This window comes from Sinohyriopsis cumingii, chromosome 6 (assembly GCF_028554795.1).
Source record: "Sinohyriopsis cumingii isolate HCF-2022 chromosome 6, ASM2855479v2, whole genome shotgun sequence".
NCBI lineage: Eukaryota > Metazoa > Mollusca > Bivalvia > Unionida > Unionidae > Sinohyriopsis > Sinohyriopsis cumingii.
The window spans coordinates 97,525,547-97,550,014 of record NC_142966.1 but is presented as its reverse complement, the minus strand read 5'-3'; the positions used below and the strand labels follow the sequence as shown (position 1 = coordinate 97,550,014).

General features: G+C 36.7%; 1 protein-coding gene across 1 annotated transcript in view; it reads left to right on the top strand.

Annotated features, from left to right (window-relative positions):
• Nucleotides 1–24,468, top strand: part of LOC149797513 (uncharacterized) — a 51,228-nt gene that overhangs the window by 15,398 nt on the left and 11,362 nt on the right. The window contains exons 2-6 of the mRNA XM_089962351.1: nt 8,285–8,365; nt 11,373–11,465; nt 15,526–15,618; nt 17,044–17,136; nt 18,715–18,807. Coding sequence (XP_089818477.1) covers nt 8,286–8,365; nt 11,373–11,465; nt 15,526–15,618; nt 17,044–17,136; nt 18,715–18,807 — 452 coding nt within the window. The 5' untranslated portion in view covers nt 8,285. The remainder of the gene's footprint in view (nt 1–8,284; nt 8,366–11,372; nt 11,466–15,525; nt 15,619–17,043; nt 17,137–18,714; nt 18,808–24,468) is intronic.

The following is a 24,468-nucleotide window of genomic DNA, read 5'->3' as shown; positions in this document are numbered from 1 at the left end:
GGACACAGTACCCCGCAGCAGCAGTGACAATTCTCCTCCTTTTTACATTTATCACTTTAAAATTAACTCAGGCCATTATTTCAGTGGTCAACATCTGGTGCAATCGCTGACAAATTCCATGCAGCATTTCACAAAGTTCTGACCTGACTAAATAAACGTGTCACCATTGAGTACCATAAACTGTCACATCGTCTACTAATCAAATTTGAAAGTGAGGAAAAAAGTATACGTATTAAATTTTGCCCTGAATTGTATGACAGTTTGGGTGGAGACCTCAATTTGGTCACGGAGAAACAGACCAAAAGGATTCACATGGCAGACATTGATAACAACGGGCATTTTGCGAGGTATTTTCGCTTCCCTGAAGAACTGAACCATGGACTGAATTTGATCTTCGTGTACTCCGATGTGGTGGAGTACAACGTGGTGGGACACACCTCTGTGTCATTACTGCGTGTCATTCCTTTCAAAGTGATTTCTGCCACGGCCGCTGACGAGGAAGGTGGAAACACTTATCACGTCCACCGCGAATTTGTACATCCTCACTATTTGCCTGTCAGCAAGTATTATTTGGACACGGTCAACATTGCTATAAAAGGAGATTTGGGACAAAATATTCCATTCACCAAAGGAAAAGTCACGGTGAAACTCCATTTTCGAAAACGGTTCTCTCACGACTAGTAAGTCATGTATCCAGTGTACCGAGGGGTTGCTCGACAGAGAGAACACGGTTTAGGAGATATGTTGAAATCGGCTTTTCGTTCGGTGGCTCCGATGTTGAAACCGATGGTTACACGCGGATTGCACGCCTTGAAAGATGCCGCACTGACGCAAGGCAAAGAATTTCTCCAAAATGTCATCATCGACAAACAAAGCCCCAAAGAAGCCTTCTTGAGAGCAGGCAAAAATGTCTTGTTGCAAACGGGCAAAGACATTTTAGGCCGACGAGAAACACCTATAAATGCCCTGCACGCTACCGAGTGAAGCATTCCCGCTTCCCTGAAGCCACAGCAAGGACAAGGTAGAAAGAGACGACGAAGAAAACACCCTTTCAACAGACTTCACACGTCTAAAGCTAGAAAGACTAAGAAAAGAAGAACCATTCGAGACTTAGACGTTTTTGATTATTAAAATATTAAGAAACAGCAAAATGATGCACCGAGAGTCTTGCACCTTTACCAAGTCGGAACTGGATCTGTTTGCCATGCCCCACACCATGATGACGATGCAAGAATCGCAATGGGTGGAATTTCATGCACTCCTTGTTCAGCTCAATGGACTTGTACTTGAATAACAAACTGGTCAGCAGCAGCATGGATACTTACCCTTACCGTGCCTACTTGGAAAATCTCTTGACGTACGGAATAGACGCCAAGAACACCCATCTCAATGCCTGCGTGTTATGGGAACCTGACGATGTTTAACCAGTTCGAACCTGATTCAAGCAAAACACCACACAATGCGGGATTTGTAGAACGAAGAGAGAAAATATTAAATGAACAGAGTCTGGAACTGATGGATCGTTTGCATTTGGACATGTGGTTGCAAGATAAATATTTGCTGAACGGTGTAAATGTCCGCTTGAGACTGAATCGCAGCAGTACCGCTTTCCATTTGTTGGCTGATAGTGCTACCGTCAATCCCAAAAGCAAAATCGAGGAGGCCAAACTCTACGTACGACGCGTGGAAGTGTTACCTAAAGTGGGAAATGACATCAGTAACACTTTGAGCAGAAAGACCGCCAAGCATCCAATACGCCGTGTGGAAGTGAAAACGTTCACCATTCCCGCTAACCATCATTCCATGATCTAAGATCATCTGTTTCAAGGACAGTTACCCAAGCGTTTAATCCTTGGTATGGTCGAGAATTCAGCCTTCAACGGAGCTTTCACTGAAAATCCTTTCAACTTTCATCACTTCGACGTGAAGAAAATCGAAGTCAGTCGCGATGGCAAGACCTTGTGTACCCGATTTTTCGAACCTGACTTTAGTCCCACGAAGAAGAATTACTTGAGATCGTACTTGTCCTTGTACGAAGCTACCGGCCAGTTAGGAACCAACACCAGTCACGGCATTACGTACGAAGATTATGCAGGAGGCTATGCTTTGTGGGCTTTCGATTTCACCCCTGACCAGGGCAGTGACGAGGGACATTTCCACCCTATAAAATCGGGTCAGATTCGTGTGGAACTTCAGTTTGCAAAAGAGCTGGACGAGACGGTAAACGTCATCCTGTATGCAGAATTCGATAATACCATAGAAATCAACAGTTTGAGAGAAGTCATTCTAGACTATTAGAAGCTATGGAAGACTGTTATCCCTCTTTACCTAGTAGAGAAACTTTGGACATGGAATGTGAAGAGACCGTGGAAGAAGAAGAATCCCAAGACAAAGACGAAGTTATCATGATGAAGTCAAGATGGCCAGAACAAGAAGCCCATTTAGTTTCCTGTTTTGCTACATTCGTGACATATATAATGAAAAAACTGATCAAGGAAGAGTGCTATGGATGTCACAACGATCATCCCAGTCAAATTCAACACGACAAATGTCTAATGTTGAGTCAAGAAGAAAAATTGGACGAATATCTGGACAAAGCTTGGGGTCTCATCGAGATAGAATTCGTGTTGAACGAGTGGTATAAAGGCTTGGATAAACATTCTTCTCCTCCATTAACGTCTCTGGAGTGCCGTCGCATCGAATCTCTCTTTGACCAGAATAAGAAGTCGGAGCTAAACGCCTTTTACTTGTCAGACATTTTCAAGCAAAAAGTCAGGATCGAATTGATCACTTATCATTACCAGTGAAGAAGAAGAAAAAAGCCACACAAATAAATGGATACCTGGGAACTTTATTATTTTTTGAACCACAGTTCTTATACGGCTTCTTGGAATCCTGTCGTATTTGCTAAAGATGAACTCCCTCATTGCAAACCTCAAGACCATCAAGCTTATGTGATCAACACGGACGACAGTCATCTCCCAGGAACCAACTCAAGAAGGATGTGTGGAATATTTCGATTCCTATGGATTGCCTCCTTTGGAAGACGATATCATTGACTTTATGAGAAGAAATGTTCAGACCACACGATTCAATAATGTGAAATTACAAGGCACAGATTCCTTGGTGTGTGGACAGTACTGCGTGTATTTCTGCATCATCGCAGTCTGTGCTATTCTTTAGAACATTTAGTGACTCATTTTGATCCTCGTTCTTCTTCTAGAAACGATGTGAGAGTAGATAAATGGTTCTGTGACCATTATGCTTATCTTTTGTCTCAAGCTAGGAAACGTAGTGTCCATCAATGGCCTAATGACTTCCAGCAGTGGAAATCACAATTTCATTCACAACGTTGTCAACCCTGTTTAAAGTAGAGTGTTAGTTGAAAAAATGTTTGTCATTTGAAAAAATGTTTGATGTTATATTGTTGGATTATTGTTGAAAATGTTATAGTTGTTTGTTAGTGTTAAGTGATTTTGAATAAAAAATATTGTTTTGAAGAAAAAATGCCTTTGTAGTTTGTTTGGCTATAGGAATCTTGATTCATGCTCTTTGACTTCTTACTGTCCCTCTCATGACACTCATTAAACGTTCTGACTCGAAAACCGTGTGGGGATGTTTTCCTTCGCGTCGGCGCTTTGACTTTGAAAACCTGGGGAGTTTCCAGCCTAACCATCCATTGTCGACTCATCCTCCTACGACGATGTGCTCCAGACTAGCTAAGCTAAACGAAGCCTACGTGAATTTGCATAGGGCCAGACACAGTCTGATACCGAAGCCTGAAGAGACAAAGAATGTGAGAATGTTAAAAGTCACTGAAGACCTGATAGAAGAGCTTTTCAGAGAAGAAATTAACAGGGAGAAAGAAGAATGGACAAAGAAGTACAGACTTCAGAAACAGCAGAGAGAGCAGCAACAGCAACAACAAAACCAGCAGCAACCTGAACCTGACAGAGGCCTTGTCGACTGTCGTATCGACACCAAAGAGTTCTTCTTCTCTTTTCGAAGAAGCAGACATATCGTCAGAAAGCCGCCTATCGCCAGAGGACGTCGCATTCTTAGAATATAAAAGATCGCCCTAGCTTCAACTTCGCACACAAAAAACAGCCCTTTTCAGGGCTACCCCAATCTCTAGAAAAGAAATAACAATAGATTGCCTATAATAAGTTAAAACATAGAAGTGAGTGTATAAACACATGAATTGTTTTTCTTGCTTAGAAAGTGTGTGTGTGTGTGTGATTGTAAAAGCTAAAGGAATTTTGTGTGAATAGTAGATTATAATAATGATTTTTTTGTTGTTTGAAGTGTGGGGATAGTAGATTTGGGTTTGATTTGACTGCTTTACGTATGTAGATAGTATATTATTTTTTAAATGAAAATTTTTAAATTAGTAATGGATAGTACAAAAAGTGAGTGAGTGTTTCTTTTAGGTCCGCGCATTGTTTAGTCATGATCTAGGTAATATAAGTTTTGTCTTAGGGGATGTTTTCCTTCACCTCCGCGCTTTAACTATAAATTGAAAATCGCTCGGCAGTCTAGTTACCCTTGTTGATTGATCAACACTAGAGAATGAGCAGAAGGCTAGCGAAACTGTTAGAACTTCATGTGCACCTGGAATATGCCAGGCTCATACTGAATGAGCTGGTCGCAGAGGCTATAGTGGAAGAAGGAAGGATGAAAGAGGAGGAGAGAAGAAAAAAAGAAGAGGAGGAAAGAAGAAAAAAATAATAGGAGGGAAAGGAGAGACGAATGGCTGTACCACAGACACAACAAGGAAATTTCAGAATCCCAGAGACAGAAGATCGGGATTCTGAAGCCACTCATTCCGCCTCTGCACTTCCAGCAAAAAGAGTGAAAGGAGATTGGAGTCGGAGATGCCTTTGCGGTGCCAGGCCAGGGAGGTGCAACCATTGACCAGGTGCCCTGGAGTTCAAAACAAACAGCCCTTTTCAGGGCTACCCAATACTCTAGAAAAGATATAGTAATCTATTTGCCAATGTGTGTATGTAGAGTAGTGTGAATATAAACACTGACTCTTTTTTACGAGTGTGAGTGTATGTGTTTATGTATATGATTGTGTGTTTATAAGAGCTAGCATAGGTTAGTGTGGATAGTAGATTATTGGGATTTTATTTTAATGGTTTGCGTGTGTGCATGGTAGATTTTGGGTTTGTTTATTGCTGCTTCGCGTATGTGAATAGTAGATAATATCAGAAGAGAAAAGTAGGGGATGTTTTCCTTCACGTCGGCGCGTTGTTTGGTCATGATCTAGGTAATATAAGTTTTGTCTTAGGGGATGTTTTCCTTCACGTCCGCGCGTTTTAAGTGATGATCTAGGTAATATAAGATTCGGGTCTTAGGGGATGTTTTCCTTCACGTCCGCACTTTTCGTATAAGAACCCACAACGTTCGTCGTTCGCACCATTCTACAAAGAATAAAAAAGAAGATGGCTTCGAACCACCTTGATAAAATGAAAAAATTGCAAGACGTCCTGGACAATTTGGGCATGATGGAGCAAATGTTAGTTAACCTAAACGAGGTTCACTATTCTTATAGTCCCCATCGAGTGAAGATGGAGATCAACAATTTAAGAAAAGTAAAGGAAATGATCAGTGATCTGTTGAAAGAAATAAAGGAGGAGAAGGAGGATGAAGAGGAAAGGATAAGGATGAGAGAATGGAACGAAAAAATTGAACAGGAAGAAGAAAATGAGAAGATGAAGAAAGAAGAGGAGGAGAAGAAGAAAGAAGAGAAAAAGAAGAAAAAGGAGGAAGAAAAGAAAGAAAAGAATAGAAAAAGTGTAGGACAGAAAATAAGAAGCTGGTGGATAAATAGAAGAAATTAGAAGAAGAAGAAGAAAAAGAAGAAGAAGAAAAAACCAAAGGCCCTTTTCAGGGCCACTCCAATATCTCGAAAAGACCTTGACTTTCATTGCCTACCCCTTTTGATTTTTATTTTTTTTTTTTTAAAAAAAAGAAAAATAGAGACCCCTCCCTGTTTCAATTTTCTCCTGTTCCATTTCCGTAGACCCATCAGGTCGGGACCGTATTAAAATAGGGTCCCGACCCTGTTCCATTTCCCCTTGACGCTCAACAGGTCCAAGATTTTTTTTTTTTAAAAAAAAATAGAGACCCTCCCTGTTTCAATTTTACATAGACCCTATATAGGCCCAGGGGTTTTTGTCCATGTTAAATTTACATAGACCCTATACAGACCCAGGGTGGTTAATGTTAAATTTACATAGACCCTATACAGGCCCAGGGAGGTCTGTAATGCTAATTCCCCTAGACCCTATACAGCCCCAGGGGGTTTGTCCATGTTAAATTTACATAGACCCTATACAAGCCCAGGGGTGTTTTTAATGCTAATTTCCATAGACCCTATACCGCCCCACTTCACTACTCAGGGACAGAGACAAAGATGTGGTGGTGGGGTTAGGGATACGTACCAGAAAGGCATTCATTTAATGTCAGTCCCTATGTTCCTTTATTGGTCCATTAGTTTACAGCCCTAGCAACCCACACAGTGATAGAGAAAGGTTGAGGGAAGGTAGAGATGCCTTTTGACTCATATTATAAAGCTTTATAACACAAGAAAAAAACAGAAGAAAGGAAATAAAAGTATTAAATAGATTAGATTAACTGTACTCCTACTTACAAATAAATGTACCGTACAAATCTTGACAAGCTAATGCAACTTTGTATCAATAGTATTGTGAACACTGTATTAAAATCCAATGGAATGTGTACACATAACCGTGACGAAGTTATATCTTCTTGTAGGTTGCATAGTGCCAGTTTTTTATTTATATTTCACTTTCGCTCCACATACTTCCCCGTAGTATCTCCCTTATGAGAGAGAGGCCGAGGGAGGGGGATTTAGATTAATTTCTGCATATGTTTATATTTCGTTTAGAAGACATGGATTATTCATATTCTTATTAAAGATTTAGAGAATATAGAAGTGATAGTCTAGTGTTAAAATACAACTTAATGTTGAAACAATATTTGTACATTCGTATTAATGCGCCATGGGCGGATTACTATTTGATAGTAGTTTATTCTTCTTCTGCATAACAGGTTACACTTCTTTCATCTATTATATGTATCATTTCCATCTTGTAGCCAATGTCAAGGTCAGTCGCGCATTATTTCAAGCGGTAGACGTGATAATAAGAATGTTACCTATTTAAAGCAATTATTGACAAATAAGGAAAAAATATTTATATTTTAAGTGATCAGTTACTTTGTAATTCGTAATATTTGTATGTATTAGGGATTTGCCCACTTCAGGTTCTAGGTTATCCTCTGACAGTTTGTCAAATGTAGTTTTGATCCATGTCACCAGCTCCCTGGCCAATCTGTGAGTTGCTAAAAATAAAACTCGTGAGGTTTCTTTGACGTGTGTGTTTGGAAATAAAAGTCGCTACGTAATAATTGCAGGAGCCTAGATACATTCCGCTTTCAAACAATTAAATGGACAAATATTTAAGTGTTCTCAAATCATTCTCAAAGTTGGATTCTGAAAATAGTTAGATATATGTCACTGATTTCAAGATTACTATATGATAATTATAACATAAGCGGATAAAATAAGTGTTCACAATTCCTTCAGCTCTGATTACATCTCTCTCTCTCTCTCTCTCTCTCTCTCTCTCTTTAATATGTAGCTATTTCCAAACATATCTTCTACCTATCCCTTTAACTGTCTATATACATGTACATGTCTGCTTTTTCTATTCCAACAATTTGTGCAATTTAATTTTTTCTAAACAACATATACATCTACGTGTATTATTTATATAAATATATTTATATAAGATCAACTATCGACATTTGGTAGTAAGATGCCGTCAGGGATACAAAGGAAACAAATTTTTAAATAAATATTATGCGATTTGATTAAAATATACCATCCTTGTACCTATTGTTTTGGTCAAGCTAATATAAAATACGTAAACCCTTTACATACAAGTTCTAAATTCGGCGTAACTAATAATCAAAATGAAATAAAGTTCTTGGTCAGATTATCGCCAAAACAGAACACATTGTTTTTCCTGGTATAGCAAACAGCAATGTTTCGTCAAATTTCGATGTCTCTAATGTTAAATTTAATATCAACTGAAATTTACACACGCACACACACACACACACACACATATATATTTCAAATGACCCACACTTCACACACACACACACATATATATTTCAAATGACCCACACTTGTATCGCTTTTCAATCATTCATAATCTAAACAAGATGTTTTCATTTGTTAATGTTTCAGAATGGGGAACTGTCTTAGACGAGAAGACGAAGGTTGCATTAATCATGAACAAATGGAGGACGTGATTCCCAAAACACTTAGGTAAAATCACGTTTAAAAAAAGTATATTATGTAAAGATATGGATAATAATCCCATTAAATAAGATATTTGCGTACTAGAACGACACTCCTTCATTTTCTTATGTGATTGGGTTTATAAACTGTTTCTGTTACATTATTTTGTCCTCAACTTCGTGTTTCCACGCGTTCCATTTCCGCCTGAAGCTGCATTGACTTCAATCACAGACCTGGTAAGGTTTAAAGCAAGTGTCTCAGACACTCTCGCAGATCACATCCCTTTTTGATTGAGTGCTGGGACTACAATGACGGACCTCATATCGTATACGGCAAAATGCATCTAAAACTATCACAGACCACATCCCGTCAACGTTAAGCGAACAACCGCCTGAGCAAATTACATTGTTTTCAATGTAAGCTCGTGAGGCGAACGCATGGTACAGCGTAACCGTGTATGGAATCTTGCTGTTAATACCAAAGATAAGGTGATTGTCCCAATACCAATGGTTGCCGGAGGTAGCGGCAAAGCTAGAGTTATATATTGGATGTGATTATAGACCGTGACATCAACGATATGAATCCTAATTCAGTTCTCGCAAAGGTAAAACATTTATGCACACAAAATTTGATAAATAGTGACGTTTCCACACACCGGTATCTTGCGCTGATAAATGCAATGCAGCTGGAATATAAGTATAGCTGTCAACGTTTTGTTAAGTGCAAATAGATGTAAATGCTTTAAAGTCAAGTTCAATATCCAATACATTTAAAGTTTTTCCAGTTGCAGTACGTCTTAAATTTGCAGTCACATTTGTATGGATCACGATATGAAAGCGAGCTTTAATACTATTGCGAGTGTTGCTAGTTTCCTTATAAACCACTATAAGTATTTTGTCGTGTTCTTTATTTCGAAATAATAAAATAAAGTTAGTTGTATGTGGAGTTTTGTTTTCTAAATAAGAATAAAAGCTTTAACATACTTGTTAATATTAGAAAGACTTTATCTTTCGCTACCAAAACTAAAAACAGTTTTATTAACAGCGTTGTTTTATCTTCTCATGATTTCATTTTTCCTTGGCAATGCGCTTTGTCGTTGTTTCTAGTGGCACTCACTAATCAATTATTTTGCTACTTTTTTATGACTAACTTGATGTTCCGGTTTTTGTTTCTGCGAATCACAAATTCGGCATATCGCAATTAACTGGCATACCTACCGTGTGTGTATATGTCTGTGCGCGCGTGCGCGCATCGACGAAAAGCAACAAAGAAAAGCCTTCATATTTACATCAAAGAAGGGATTTCAAATGTTATGTGTTTTGTAATAGATTACTGTTATAAATTAATATTTGAAACACACGTAGTGTCTCAAACTTTGATCTTGTAAAGACCCATTAATGTCTGGCTATGATCTATAAAGGATAGCTTTTCATGTTTCCTAACCAATGAATAAACACGTTTGCAATGTAGTATTTAATCTAGTATTACATGTGTCTCCATCTTGCAAGCCTGTTAAGGTGTCACTAAAGCTGAATTAATACTGTGATAAATTTGGAGTATGCGCATTTGGTCATAGCGCGCCGTTATAAGGAATTCTTAGATTTTTGTGATTACTTGTCTGATTTTTGGAATTTGGTGCAACATATATATTCCTTTGCCCTAAATAATTAACCAATTACTAGGAGCAAACTTCGCGGAGTAGTGTTAGTGAGTTTCCATGATGCCATGTTTCACTAGTAGTGGATTCAGGTCCAAACCGAAAGAGGATCGATGGAATAATAAAGTCCCTACTAAACTCTAGTGGTGTACATTGGTGGTGTGACTGCAATGGCAGTATTTACGGTAGGAAATTGGTAAATTACACTATGGAACCAATAAGAAAGGATTCAGCAGAAACTGTTTATGTCGCCATGGTGGCAAATGTAGTGCAGTTATACTGGCGAAATGTGCCTGGATACCATGGGTTGAATGCCCTAGGGTGGCGGAGTTAAAATAGTTCATTGTGTTAAGGTTTAGTTGTATAGTTTATATGGCGTGAACTATTTGCGGTACGGAAACCTAAAGAAGAGAAACCATGCAGATGTGCGGTTGATAGCTATTTGGCAGGTTGTGCGAACTGTGGCCTTGCATTGATTAGAGTAAAATTAGTACATAAAACGGACACGTCGGGCTTTCTAATTTACAACTGAAGTTGTATGGAAGTCTTTAGAAATTTGGGGTAAACCTATGTCTTCTAGCGGGATTCGCGCTAGGATTTTAACACCGCTCGGTAAAGTAAAGACCCCTGACTTGTAACAGTACGAATATTCGGTAAAATTTAAATAGTACACAAGTATTTTAGAATAATGTGCTTTCCTGTCAGTGTTTAAGGATTGCGTTCATGTTCATCTAAGCTGGGCTATTTATGTCCTAAAGAATGAAATTGTTTCTTTTGAACCTTTTTAACATCGTCTGACCTATGAAAACCCCGAAACTCATAACTATATCTAATTATTTGTTTGCTCCATTTTCCTGGTTACATTATCAAATAAATTTAAAGTATATAAATGTATTATAGTTTGGTCTGCAATTTTTAAACAGTCCCTAACCCAAAAAAATAAACAAAAATAGATAAAACATGTATGCATTTGAATGTTACTGGTAAATTTAAGGGTTAAGAATGGTTACACCTTGATCGGAAGTGCATTGTCACATTATCTAAGCCAAGTTTTGAAAACAATTAACAATTTATCAACGTCAAAAATGTTCTTGGCCAGTTTATTGTCATGAAAACCTAAATTGCTTTCTCTAAGATAGCTTGCATATATGTCCTGTCAATGTTCGATATTAAGATCAATACATTGCATATATCCTTATTTTACAATATTCGTCACAATTCACTCAGATGTATTCTATACATTATGTAAGTTGACTTGTGCTCGCCAAGATTTTTAATCACACAGTATCAGGACAAGATGCCGTTTTAAATTCATATAGTGACGACGTCTTCCAAACTTACTATAGACGGATAAGTCTTCATTCCTTAATCTTTCAGAATGTCTAACTGCTTTGGAATCGGCAACTGGTGTGGAAATGATGAAAACGCAAAACATCAACTAACGCACAATGTGATCCCCTGGACACATAGGTAACCATGTTCAAAGATACAAAATAACTATTCAAAGACTTTTTATACTTATTCCAATTAAAATATTACAACAAAATGATTTAAAAAATAGCTTTTCACTGACTTTATCAGTCGTTATAATAGCTTTTTTTTTTGAAGACAAAAATAGTCGACTGTCCCCAATTTCAACTTTATTCCCAATTTATTCTCTACTGGTTGAACGTCACCATGTTTCAACCCTTTGACACAAGGACCCATACATATTTTACAAATTAAAACACTCGCTCCTTCTACATCATTTAAATTCCTCCTGGTTAGCCAGGAATTTCAATGTCAGTAAACATAATGGCTATGAAAAATGTTTGCTGGCATAGGATGATGCACTCAATGTCAGCTTTAAATAATGATCCATATGCTGAACATATTTTCACACCCGTATCATACATGCAGTTATGCGATGAATGAATACACAACTGAACTAAAGAACTCAGCCTGGAACGTTTTGTAGTTTACTGAGTCTCAATAAAGAACTCAGAAACAAGTGACGCTCGTTTATAAGCCGAAAACAACACGAGTAATTCGTATTAAACATTCCCAGCCAAGTAATCATCGTTATAGGTGTCATCTTTATAGTTCTCACCTATATTACTTCCAAAGATGAATCTACCATAACTACAAACACAAACATGGTACAATGTAATTTCCTCGGGTACAATCGCAGAATTAGCCCCGTCAACGTAAAAGGTCGAAACTGAAATAACATACCTCATACCATATCATGCACATTCCTTAGTTACAATTGCAGACCTTATAACGTCTACGTAGTGTGCCGGGACTACAACATCCGACATTTCACCATCTACGGCGAAATTCATGTGAAACAGACACAAACCGCCCTTGACAACGTTGAGCGAAGAATTATGTGAGCGAATGAAAACTCAAGGAAAGCACCCTCGTAAAGGGATGGCCCATTAAGCAGAACATATGACAAAGAGCAGCCGCTTTGAGAATGATGTATATAATATAATAGACAAAGCCATTGCTTCATTACCAATGTATGACAGAGGTAGCGGGTAGCGGCGTTCCAATAAATATTATGGACGTGATGAAAGACCGCGACAAAAACGATAAGCAGTCATATGACAGTCCTTGTAGGCATTTCGAAGGGTAACAATTTAGAAGAACCAATTCTTCCTGTGTTCTAAAGATTTTGGTGGATGGTGACATTTCTACCAACCACAAGGCTTCAAAGAAGGCTGCCTTCAGATGAATCTAAGTCCTGCAGTCAGGGTTTTCGTACGTTCATCTTCGCTGGTACAATTATATGGCAATCAGATAGACATCAATGCTTTAAAGTTAGTTGTAATGCATTTTGTAACACAATTCAGGTAGCAAATGTGAAACATTGTATTACATCTGTAATGACGATTTCTAAACAGACGAAAATTAATATTGTGCTACTAGTGTTCTAAGTTGTTTTATACATTGTTCTAAAGTGGGCCATCTGCTCATGCTCTATGGATCCCTATAACAACTCGTTGCATTCTTGCGAGTCAGTTTAAACTAGTAGTGATGATGACATAATGGGAACATTAATATTTTAGTGCTAATGTTGCCCGTCTTTATGTAGCCTTCAATAACTTGTATGTAGCGTTCTTTATTTCCAAGAATATCAAAATTTATGCTGCACGAAAGTTTATATTTCTCAGCAATAAACATTTGAGGTAGTAGTTTCAGAGATCACTTCAGAATTCATGGAATGTCATCTACATTTTATAAGGAATAGCACAATTCCTTTGCTTGACTTGTCATCCTCACTACGACACATATATATAAACAACATGTATGTTGGAAATTGAGTTCAATGTTTTACTTTATTTGTTAGTCAATGAATTTGTCCATTTTGCCAGAAAAATTGATTTTGTCTTAGGGCATTTAAAACTTGTATAAATAGCGGCTTGGAAACAAATTATTCGTTCTGTTCCGTAAGAGATTTGAGATTGTATGTTCAGAGTTTCATGTTGTCTTCATATATGATTTGAAAAGATTTCTTTCTTTTAATTATCCGTTTGAAGTATATCAGATTATTGATTCTGGATTAGCACATTTTTGCACACAAAAAAAGAATGTATTCAAAGCCATTTTGGATTGCATCATTGTGGAACGTAAGGATATTCAAGTATATTGATATAAAATAAAAGAGTATTTATGCATGGCAATCAAGGCCATTGGACTTCATGCGGATCATTCGATAAATCTGGACTTATGATAAGATATTTGGTATTATTTTAAGATTTAGTTCACAATGATGTAAGTTTGTAAGGATAGTTTATATATACTTTTCAATTGCATGGCAGCACAAAGAAATCCTAATTATTGTTGAGGTATAGAGTTCAGATTATTTCGTCCCAAAATACACGACAGTTGAACCGAAATAAGTCTGTACAGAAAAGAACATATTTTATTAAATACATGGCATATCTACCCTTTGTGTGTGTGTGTGTGTGTGTGTGTGTGTGTGTGATTGAGAAAAGCTGGAAACAAACACATAGCCAGAACATATGTATCGAATAGAAGGGATTCTATATTACAGGTTCTTGTTACCGATAATCGATAAAAATATTTGAAACAAAAGTAATATCACACATTTCGCTCTTTGCTCTATGATATATATATATATATATATATATATATATATATATATATATATATATACAGAGAGATAGAGATTTTAGTTATCCTTCTCATTTGCACGCCTGGACAGGTTCTTTCGTCCAAGTATTAATAACAGCTGGGCCGAAATGAGTCTGAATAGAAACCTATTTTAATAAGTTTGTTTATTTCTTCATTATTTGGAAGTTACAGTATGTGGTTGTGTCTAGGGCAAATACCTATCAATCATCTTGTTACCGTTGTATAGCTACATTTATGTTCGAGTTCTTTGTTTGCGAAATGAAAAGTCAACTTATCTCACTTACATGGCATATATACCATGTGTGTGTGTGTGTGTGTGTGTGCGTGTGAGTGTGTGTGTGTGTGTGTGTGTGTGTGTGTGTAGAAAAGATGGCAACAAACACATAGACAGAACATTTGCATCAAATACAAGGGATTCCAAACGACAGGTGCTTGTTGCCGATTACGGATCAAACACTTATTTAAACAAAAGTAACATCTCACATTTTGATCTTGCAATGATCTATAAATTTTCATTTATGCGCTATGAAGAATCTCTTTTCATGTCTCAATATCTCCTAAGCTTTGCAATGTGTCAGCAAAACTGAACTAATTATATTTAGTACATTTAACATTGTACAAATATATATTAAGATTATGTGTTGTCTTGCCACATTTTAAAGCTTATATTCAAGTAAGCCGTATCTGGACCACATTTGAGGCCTGTGTTTTTATCTAACACTATGTGTAAACAACGAAGCCCCATATTTCATAACCATTTTACTTGTTTGTTTGCTCAGTTGCTTACATTATAAAATAAATCAGAAAGTGTATAAATGTATAACTTGCCTTTATATCATGGTTTACAATTTATTTAAGTGGTACAACGTTATATTTCCGTTACGAGTCAGAATAACACCTTATTTAAATTCAGTAATCAGTAATAATGGCTGGAAAAAAATAAATACATTAAAAGCATTTCAAAATTAGGACCCATTTGTATGTAAATGGAAACAATGAATACATGGTGATGGGAACAGCAACGTCGCATTGTTGTAATCACGTTTTGAAAACAACTAACTATGTATCAAAGTAAAAAGTTTTATTGTCCAGATCAATGAACACACTAATCTAGATTATGTCTTGAAATATAGCTAACAGGCATGTTCTGGCAATGGTCGATATTATGGTCAATATATTGCATGTATACTTATTTTATATAGAAACTATTTGTCACAATTCACTAACAATTTACTCTAATCATTATAAATTGTCATTTGCCCTTCATATGCAAAGTTTTTCAATGACCCAGGATCAAGACAACGTGTTGCGACAAATTCCTAATTGGAGCAGACTTATTGATGAATTACTCCTAAAAATGTGATGTTTTTGTTTCTTAATATTTCAGAATATGCATGTGTTTTGCAATCTGCAACCGCTATGAAAACTTTGAAAACGAAAACAATCAACGAAGAGAAAATATGGTCCCATGGAAAGAGAGGTAACCCTATATAACGACAAAACAAATCATCAAAGATTTGAACCATTTATACTGAAAGACTAAATAAGACAATTCGATAGGATGACTAACACTTCATTTTCTTAAGTCAGTCGGTATAAGAACATTATTTGACCTATCTAATTTGTCTCCAACTTTACATTTCTACCCGATCACTTTTCGACTAAAAAAACAACCGCATATTTCATGTCTTCCACACAAGGACTTGTTGTTGTAGTGTTTTAACGCCATTTTTCAGCACACGATAGGCTATACATGGCGGCCAGTATTAATGGTGGAGGACGAACCCGGGAAATCCCCGGAAAGAACCACCGACCCTCGAGAAGCTACTGGCATGCTTTCTCACATACCCACATTGGCCGAATCCGAGACTCGAACCTGCGGAGACAGAGGTGAGATGGCAGTGATCTGTAACGGAGAGCGCGTTAGACCACTCGGCCACTAGGGGCCCCCACACAAGGACTAATACATATCATGAATACACACACGATCGCGGTATCTAAATGCCTTAGATGCGTCCTGGCTCATCTATAATTTCAATGCCTGCAAAGTTGAGGGCATTAAAATATCTACTGGCGTAGGATAATGCAATCCAATTTAGCTACAAAGAATGATTCGTAAATTAAAGATATTTGTACGATCAAACAATACATGCATTTAGTCAGAGACTGTACACGCACACGCTTGCAAACATACACACACACATATATTTTAGCCGTTTACTTGCAGCATTTGAACTCTGTTATTTTTGTATCTAACACAAATTAATTTCATAGAATATATTGCTAATATCGGTGTAAATATGAAAACCCATTATTAGAAAGATGTGGATTGCCTGGCAGTTATTTTTGCCATTATTTGGAGCATTTGACATTACATTTTCCGTTATAACTCAGAAAATATTTAATTATGTAAACTTATCAACCAATCATGCATTTTCGAAGGAAGAGAATATATATTTTAGCAAATTTACAAAAATGAAATTCTAAAAATATTTAAACAAATTTTTTATTTGGATCGTGTTGGACAAACTGAAAGTAGGGCATGGCTCACTTTGATTGGAACAGCGACGTCGCTTTAACACAGTCAAGTTTTGAAAACGACCAAGTCAGACAAAGAGAAATATCTTCTCGTTCAGATCATCGCGAAAACAAAAACACAAGTATCTTATCTGATACAATTTGTATGCATGTTATGTCAGTTTTCATTAAATTGCAAAGATTTTGCATAGAAAATGATCATCCAATATATCCAACAATCTATTCGAAACATTTTTAAAGTTGGGCTAAACGTGCAACGGGTTTTAATCACATATAATAAGGACAGGATTTGTCTTAAATTCCTATAGTGCAGACTTTTTTCTAGACCTACTCTAAACCGATCAGTCTTTTCGTTTTAATATTTCAGACTATGTCACTGGTTTAGAATCCTAAGTTGCTTTAAAAGCGACGAAAACGAAAAACATCGACAAGAGGAAGGTGTGACCCCGGCAAACGACGGGTAAAGAATTATGAAGTCAATACATTATTCCCATATAAAAATTGAACAAATGTAATTGAAATGAAATAACAATAATTCATTCTCTTAGATCAGTCGTTCTCATAACTTTGCTTAAACCAAATTATTTGTCCCCAACTTTTATATCCAGCCGATACGCTTTCGGCCAGCTAAACTGCCAATATTTAACTCCCTTCACGCAAGGACCAAAGCATATTGTAAATATACACGCTGACGTTCTAGCTTCAATTTCTATACCTATGCTCACTCTATCTTACCTGTAAACTTAACTGCCACATATAAATCATGATCAAAAGAAAATAAATTGTACTTATTTATATTTACAGTGTCAAGTTAGGGATTATTTGCAAGCCTTGAAATAAGAAGTAATTCAACAAAAAGTCATAATTTCTTTAAAGATTCACTAAAATAAAGAACTCCACACGATAGTTATAGTAGTTCGCAAGACAAAGGGCACCACAAATAAAACCAAAATATTAACATCTATGTCATCATCATTACAGCGGTCACTTGTATTTTGAAATGAAATAGAATATGCCATGAATGTCAATCACAAATCTGACATTGTTGAAAGCAAATGCCTTGTTTACAATCGAAGAGCTCATGCTGTCTACTTGCCAGTATTACAAAAAAGAGACGCCGTGCCGTGTACGACATAATGCATTCAAAACACCGACTTCATCACGTCGAAATGAACGAAGAACAATTTAAGCAAACATCAGATCGTACGACGATGGTGCAAGAAGCATAACGCATGCTGGTAAAGCGTAGCTTCATGGAGAATCTTGCTGCTAATCCGAGGGATAGCGTCATTGTCAACATAAATAAGACGATTCGATAGGATGACTACCAATTCATTTTCTAAAGTTAGTCGATATAATAACATTATTTGACCTATCTAATTTGTCTCCAACTTTACATTTCTACCCGATTAATATCGGTGTAAATATTAAAACCCATTATTAGAAAGGTGTGGATTGCCTGGTAGCTATTTATGCCATTATTTGGAGCATTTGACATTACATTTTCCGTTATAACTCAGAAAATGTTTAATTATGTAAACTTATCAACCAATCATACATTTTTGAAGAAAGAGAACATATATTTTTGCAAATTTACAAAAATGAAATTTTACAAATATTCAAACAAATTATTTATTTGGATCGTGTTGGACAAACTGAAAGTAGGGCATGGCTCACTTTGATTGGAACAGCGACGTCGCTTTAACACAGTCAAGTTTAGAAAACGACCAAGTCAGACAAAGAGAAATATCTTCTTGTTCAGATCATCGGGTTAAAAAAAAACAAAAGTGTCTTATCTGATACAGCTTGTATGCATGTTATGTCAATTTTCATTAAATTGCATAGATTTGTATTTTGCATAGAAAGCGATCATCCAACATCTCCAACAATCTATTCGAAACATTTTTAAAGTTGGGCTAAATGTGCAACGGTTTTGAATCACATACAATAAGGACAAGATTTGTCTTAAATTCCTATAGTGCAGACCTTTTTCTAGACCTACTCTAAACCGATCAGTCTTTTCGTTTTAATATTTCAGACTATGTCACTGGTTTAGAATCCTAAGTTGTTTTAAAAGCGATGAAATCGAAGAACATCGACAAGAGGAAGGTGTGACCCCGGCAAACGACGGGTAAAGAATTATGAAGTCAATACATTATTCCCATATAAAAATTAAACAAATGTAATTGAAATGAAATAATAATAATTCATTTTCTTAGATCAGTCGTTCTCATAACTTTGCTTAAACCAAATTATTTCTCCCCAACTTTTTTTATCCAGCCGATACACTTTCGGCCAGCTAAACTGCCAATATTTAACTCCCTTCACGCAAGGACCAAAGCATGTTCTAAATATACACGCTTTCGTTCTAGCTTCAATTTCTATACCTACGCTCACTCTATCTTGCCTTTAAAGTTAACTGCCACATATAATTCATGATAATAAAAAAAATTGTACTTATTTATATTTACAGTGTCAAGTTAGGGATTATTTTGCAAGCCTTGAAATAAGAAATAATTCAACAAAAAAGTCATAATTTCTTTAAAGATTCACTAAAATAAAGAACTCCACACGATAGTTATAGTAGTTCGCATGACAAAGGGCACCACAAATAAAACAAACATATTAACATCTATGTCATCATCATTACAGCGGTCACTTACATTTCACTGGTCAACAGTGAAATCATTACTGACTTGAAAAGACCCTAATCTGTAGTATTTTGGTGTGCCGAACACGAATATAACCGTGAAAAATTTGTATTGGCTCTCGTTTTGAAGATATTCATATACCTCATTTTCTATGTTTCACTGTGTAAATTTCTCCAGTAGGACTGCAGCAACATCCGGAATAATGATGTAACATTGCATAATACCATCATGCTCACATCATCCACAGTTGATTGCATCATTTTCTGATGCAATGCAATACTAATGCCATGCGGCTGCTGAAGTAAGTTGACGTCAGCAGTGTACTATACATGTGTAGGCCTATTATACTAATGCCAGGCGGCTGCTGAAGCTGACGTAAGCAGTGTACTATATAAAGCCCAATCAGATAGGTTCAGCATTTAAAATATTTTAGACGTTGTGCGAGACAGTTCAAGCTACTGTTACATAAAACTTATTATTTTATCCATTTACGTACAATAAAGAACAGTAATGCCTCGAAAGTGTGTTAATACCGCGGACAATTTTTGCTATATTTGTGGGGAAGTGACATTTGCCAACCAGAAGAAAAGTATCAATTCTCAAGTGAAGAAGGCATATCATCTTTACTTCGGATGCAAGGTTGGTGACCAAGACAAGCCTTGGGCTCCGCATATATGCTGTGCTACATGTACAACACAGCTTTCACAGTGGTTGAATTGCAAAAGGTCATCAATGCCGTTTGCAGTCCCAATGGTGTGGAGAGAGCTAAGCAACCACCTAAATGACTGTTACTTCTGCTTGGTTCCTCCTCTTTCCGGCGGAATAACGAAGCGAAAGAAGTCGAGAATAGTCTACCCAAACATTCCGTCTGCATTGAGACCAGTTCCACATGGTGAGGGACTTCCTATTCCAGAACCTCCAGCAGAATATTCTCTTGATTCATCTGACGAAGACAAAGGTGAGTCGACCTGTTCTTCTCCTAGTCCATCAGCATGCAGTGATCCAGATTTTCACTGTGGTGCATCATCAACCCCACACAGAATAACACAGGAAGAACTAAATGACCTGATTCGTGATTTGGACTTATCAAAGAACAAGGCAGAATTGCTAGGATCAAGACTCCAACAATGGAATCTTCTAGAAGAAGATGTCACAATTACTGCATATCGAAAGCGCCACCAGCAATTGGAGCCTTTCTTCAGAAAGGAAAGTAATCTGATATTCTGTTCCGATATTGAGGGCCTCATGAATGCTTTAAAAATCACTCATGACCCACAAGAATGGAGACTATTTGTGGACTCTTCGAAACTGAGTCTCAAGGCTGTGCTTTTGCACAATGGAAACATTCTTCCATCTATTCCAGTAGCGTATGCTGTCCACATGAAAGAGACATACGATAACTTAAGGCAGCTACTGAATTCCATTGAGTATAACAAGTACAGCTGGCACCTCTGTGGTGATTTGAAGGTAGTTGCCCTTTTAATGGGACTGCAGCAAGGATATACAAAATACATGTGTTTCTTATGCGAGTGGGATAGCCGAGCAAGGGAAATGCACTACATGAGGAAGGAATGGACTCACAGGCAGAATGTAGCCATTGGAGAGAAGAATATCCAACACCCAGCTCTGGTTGAGGCTCAGAAAATCTTGCTACCACCCCTTCACATCAAACTAGGTTTGATGAAGAACTTCGTGAAAGCCATTGACCGGACTTTGCCAGCATTCCGATACCTGCATGAAAAATTCCCTCGACTCAGCGAAGCAAAGATTAAAGAGGGAGTTTTTGTGGGTCCTCAGATTCGAGAGCTTTTCAAAGATGACCGGTTCAACAACTTGCTGGAAGGTGACGCGAAACAAGCATGGAATGCTTTTCGCCTAGTTTCTACAAACTTCCTCGGAAATGTTAGGGCAGAAAACTATAAGGAACTAGTAGAAGACATGTTGATGAAGTATAAGAAACTTGGCTGCAATATGTCTCTAAAGATTCACTTCCTTCATTCCCATTTGGATTTCTTTCCTAGCAACTGTGGTATTGTTAGTGATGAACACGGCGAACGTTTTCATCAAGATATCGCAACAATGGAACAAAGATACCAGGGAAAATGGTCCACTACAATGCTGGCTGACTACTGCTGGACACTCCTCAGAGATGCTCCCGAACAGCTGTACAAGAGACAGGCGAAGAAATCTAAGATGTAGTCAATGACTTGATTTTTTATAGGTAGGCTATTACAGTTGTCCTTTTACTATTGGAATGCATTTCGTTATGTAAACATTAATTTCTTGCAGATTACAAAAAAACTAGAGCCAATTTTGCAATTTGACTGTCATATTCGTGTTCAGCACATAAAAATTGATAAGAATTGACTAATTTTATTTCAGTAACATGACTTTTGTAAAAATTTGTTGTCCAGTGTTTTCAAATGGAATATAATATGCCATGAATGTCAATCACAAATCTGACATTGTTGCAAGCAAATGCCTTGTTTACAATCGAAGAGCTCATGTCTACTTGCCAGTATTACAAAAAAGAGACCCCGTGCCGTGTACGACATAACGCATTCAAAACACCGACTTCATCACGTCGAAATGAACGAAGAACAATTTAAGCAAACATCAGATCGTACGACAATGGTACAAGAAGCATAACGCATGCTGGTAAAGCGTAGCTTCATGGAGAATCTTGCTGCTAATCCGAGAGATAGCGTCATTGTCAACATACCTATGGCTGACAAAGGCTGCGGCTTTCCGATAAATATAATGGACGTGATTATAGGCCGTGACAACAACATAGTGCATTTCTTGCAGTAGTTTCAAAGAGTAAAAATTCTAAGAACTATTATTCCATTCAACACCGCTATTATATGCAGGTGTGAACAAATCGACGTAAAGTCAAGTGCAATGTCTAATACCATTTAGGTCCGTCACGTGGCTATACCATCTATAACGATGAAGACTAAACAGGCCAAATTTAACAGTGTACTACTATTGTCGCCAGTCGTCTTATAAATTGATGTAAAGTGGGCCGAAGTCTGCTTTTGCTATATGGAGCCCGATCACAACTCTTTTCGTTTATTTTGAGTCAGATTTAACTTTAGAGACAACTGTAATAGTAACGACTTAACAGAGTAAAATTTAATATTGTACTAATATTGTCCCACGTGGTCTTATAAATTTTAATAGCATGCATGCGATGTTCCTCAATTCAGGAGGAGTCATGTGGAGTTTTAAAAACATTTCGCAGCAAATTCCATTTCAGGAAATCTGTAAAGAAATTAGGTGTGAGTTTTAGGACGTATAGAATCACAATTTTGTTCAGGGATTGCACACATTTATGGAGGGAATCAGAACATCTGTACATCTCCCAAAGCACCAAATGAGAGAGGGAGAGAGAACGGTAATGTTTATATTTGTTGTCAACTGCAAGGTAACGCGATAAAAACCTATTTAATTTTGAAGAATTTATTTCAGATTCCATTGTCAATACACACTTGAGACTAACTGAGTCTGAGAATAAAAGAACATGTTTCCTTAACTTCGTTTAGTTTGCTCGAGATTACATTTTTTCTTGGCGATACAATGTGTACACACCAATGTATAAAAATGTTGTCAACGTAGTGATAAATCCAGTATAATGTGTCACCATCTCGTAATCTTGTGTCATGTATATTTGATTTACTTTTATTGATTTAATATATATTTATTTCAATTTAATTTTTTGTCAGTTTTGCCATCTTGGATTCCTCGTTGGGATTCGAACGTGAAATCAGTAGAACATTTTGTTATTAGCACTACTAAAATTGTGATCTTGGATTATTTTTGGATTATGTTTGGATTTGATTAAACAAATACCTATGTTCGTATTTTTTCGGTTTTACAGAATTTTGCCAGGGAAATAAATTATTGTATTTTGTCAAAGCTTGATGTTGTCACTCTTTCTTGTGTTACTATTTATTCGAGCCTAAACAAGTGACATAAAACATTGCAGTAGCACGTCCCGGATTATTTTGAAATTTTTATAAAATATTTTTGAAAAATTTGTATTTTGAAATTTGAAATTTGTAGTGAGCTTTTTCTAAAAGTGACATACTTGGCATTCCCAGTCTTATCAATACTGTCATCAATTCTTGGTAATGGTCCAGAGCTTTAATAAATTCTGAATTCCGAAGATTTGTAATTATCTAATCAGAAAATTCCCAAGGCTCATCTATAATCTATTCCTGCCTTTGACGAACCATTAAGGAGAATTATAGTAGATTGTGTTGGTCCCTTACCTAAGACCAAGTCAGGTAACCAATACCTGATGACCATTATGTGTGCGTCAACAAGATTTCCAGAGGCAATTCCCTTGAAGAATATAAAATCTAAAACAATAGTAAAAGCTTTGATAAAGTTTTTACTCAATTTGGCCTTCCCAAATCTATCCCATCGGGTCAATGGTCAAATGTTAGGTCTAGAACTTTCTAGCATAGTATACTTGAATCTGGCATTCAGTAATTAAAGCCAGAAGTGAAGTTATGGTTTGACAGAACTATCGTAGAGAGAAAGTTTGAAGTTTGTAATAATGGCGTTCTGCCTCTCTTGCTCATTCTTCAAACGTTTCTTTCTATTAGATATTACGGACCGTACAAGGTTAGAAAGAAAAATGAATGAATCAAAGTATAATATTAGTGCTCATGTGATCTAGATAATTATATGAGTACCAGTTTATTGAAAACGATAGTCAGATTAAACATGTATTTAATTTAGTTGTACCTGTCCCACTCATTGAAGATTCAAGTGAAGGAATATCATCGGATTCTACTGACATTGGAGTTACAGATCTTCGGAATTCAGAATTTATTAAAGCTCTGGACAGAAACTTTCACATTTGCAAGAGCAAGAAAGAAATGAATGAACATAAACAGTTATTATTTCAATATGAGCACTTATTTCCAGACGCTGCTGCAAGAAATAACAAACTTTTCCATGACATTGAAATTGTAAATTATAAACTTGTCACACAACACCCGTACAGGATAAACGCTCTCAAACAAGAATACTTGAAGAAAGAAATTAAATATTTGCTGGAGAATAATTTTATAAAGCGCAGTAAAAGTGACTGGAGTTCACCATGCATTCTTGTTCCAAAACCAAATAAA